The sequence below is a fragment of the Antrostomus carolinensis genome, unplaced genomic scaffold, assembly GCF_000700745.2.
Source record: "Antrostomus carolinensis isolate BGI_N321 unplaced genomic scaffold, ASM70074v2 scaffold40954, whole genome shotgun sequence".
NCBI classification, from domain to species: domain Eukaryota; kingdom Metazoa; phylum Chordata; class Aves; order Caprimulgiformes; family Caprimulgidae; genus Antrostomus; species Antrostomus carolinensis.
In genome coordinates, this window is record NW_010309450.1 from 400 (window position 1) to 1,920 (window position 1,521).

The 1,521-nt window shown below is 59.2% G+C and overlaps 1 protein-coding gene across 1 annotated transcript in view; it reads left to right on the forward strand.

The window, feature by feature from the left end:
• Positions 1 to 7: 7 nt before the first annotated feature.
• Positions 8 to 1,521, forward strand: part of MPZ (myelin protein zero) — a gene marked incomplete at both ends in the record, with an annotated part of 1,790 nt that continues 276 nt past the window's right edge. The window contains 5 exon segments of the mRNA XM_010166117.2: positions 8 to 51; positions 583 to 749; positions 846 to 1,059; positions 1,140 to 1,275; positions 1,393 to 1,453. Coding sequence (XP_010164419.2) covers positions 8 to 51; positions 583 to 749; positions 846 to 1,059; positions 1,140 to 1,275; positions 1,393 to 1,453 — 622 coding nt within the window.

Sequence of the window (1,521 nt, forward strand, 5' to 3'; positions counted from 1 at the left end):
GGGGCAGGGGCAGCTTCCTCCTCCTCCTCACCGGGCTCCTCTCGGCGCTGGGTAAGCTGGGGATGGGGGATTGGGCTTGTTGGTCCCCAAAATCTTAATCCTGGATGCTGGGGGGTATCAAGGGGGCTTCAAACCACCTCGTTGTGGGACTGGCAGCCACCCACATGTCTGGTTTGGGGACTGTCACTGGTGGTGACAACACTCCAGGGTTGTATCTGTGGGCTGTGAGGTGAATCCCAGCACCAGTTGCCTCACTGGGGACAAGGAGAGGGGTGCTGGGTGCTGCTCTGTCAGTGTCCCCGGGGTGTCAGCCAGCGTTGGGACATCGTCCCCTTTGAGCCGGCCATGGGGACGCCAGGGTGGAGTGTCCCCACAAAGGCACCCGCAGTGACACAAAGAACCGCTGTCCCCTGCCAGTCCTTGTCCTTTCTCCAGGGCTAACAAAAGCCCTTTGGTGGCAGCACGGGGCTGGGCACGGGGCCGGTATAGGGGGCACAGACCGGCCAGCAGCCCCGGTGATGGGCACCATCCTCATGCTGGTGTCCCCTACATGGGTGTGACGGGTTTGTGCCCCCCTGGTAGGGCCATCCCCGACGTCCTCCATCCACGTGTACACACCACGGGTGGTGTACGGCACCGTCGGCTCCCACGTCACCCTCTCCTGCAGCTTCTGGTCCAGCGAGTGGATCTCTGAGGACATTTCCATCACATGGCACTTCCAAGCTGAAGGCTCCCGTGACAGCATCTCCGTAAGCATCCCCCACTCTGCTTTATGGCATGGGGTGACCCTGCTGTCCCCAAAGCCACCGTGACCCTGATATCCATGTGTCTGTCCCCATCACTAGATATTCCACTACGCCAAGGGTCAGCCCTACATCGATGATGTGGGCAGCTTCAAGGAAAGGATGGAGTGGGTGGGTAACCCCCACCGTAAGGATGGCTCCATCATCATCCACAACCTGGACTACACCGACAACGGCACCTTCACCTGCGACGTCAAGAACCCTCCTGACATCGTGGGCAAGTCCTCCCAGGTCACCCTCTACGTCTTCGAGAAAGGTACAGCACTGCTGGTCCCCTTGGTCCCCTCCTTGCCCTCAGTGTCTCAGGGGCTGATGGGACACTTGATGTCCCCACAGTCCCCACCCGCTACGGTGTTGTGTTGGGTTCCATCATCGGTGGGGCTCTGCTCTTGGTGGCTGTGGTGGTGGCCTTGGTTTATCTCATCCGCTACTGCTGGCTGCGGCGGCAGGTGGCCCTGCAACGACGACTGAGGTGAGACCTGCCTCTTGATTGGGGTAAAAACACCCCAAAACAGGGTTTTTGGATGGGACTGGGTGGGGTTTGACTTTTCTAAGATACTTTTTTTTGGTGTTTTCACCCCAATTTTAGTGCCATGGAGAAGGGGAAGCTGCAACGATCGGTCAAGGACGCATCCAAGCGCAGCCGGCAGGTGAGCACCAAGGGCTTGGGGGAGGGAAAATCACCTGGGTTGGGGGGTGAACCCCTCACTTATGTTTT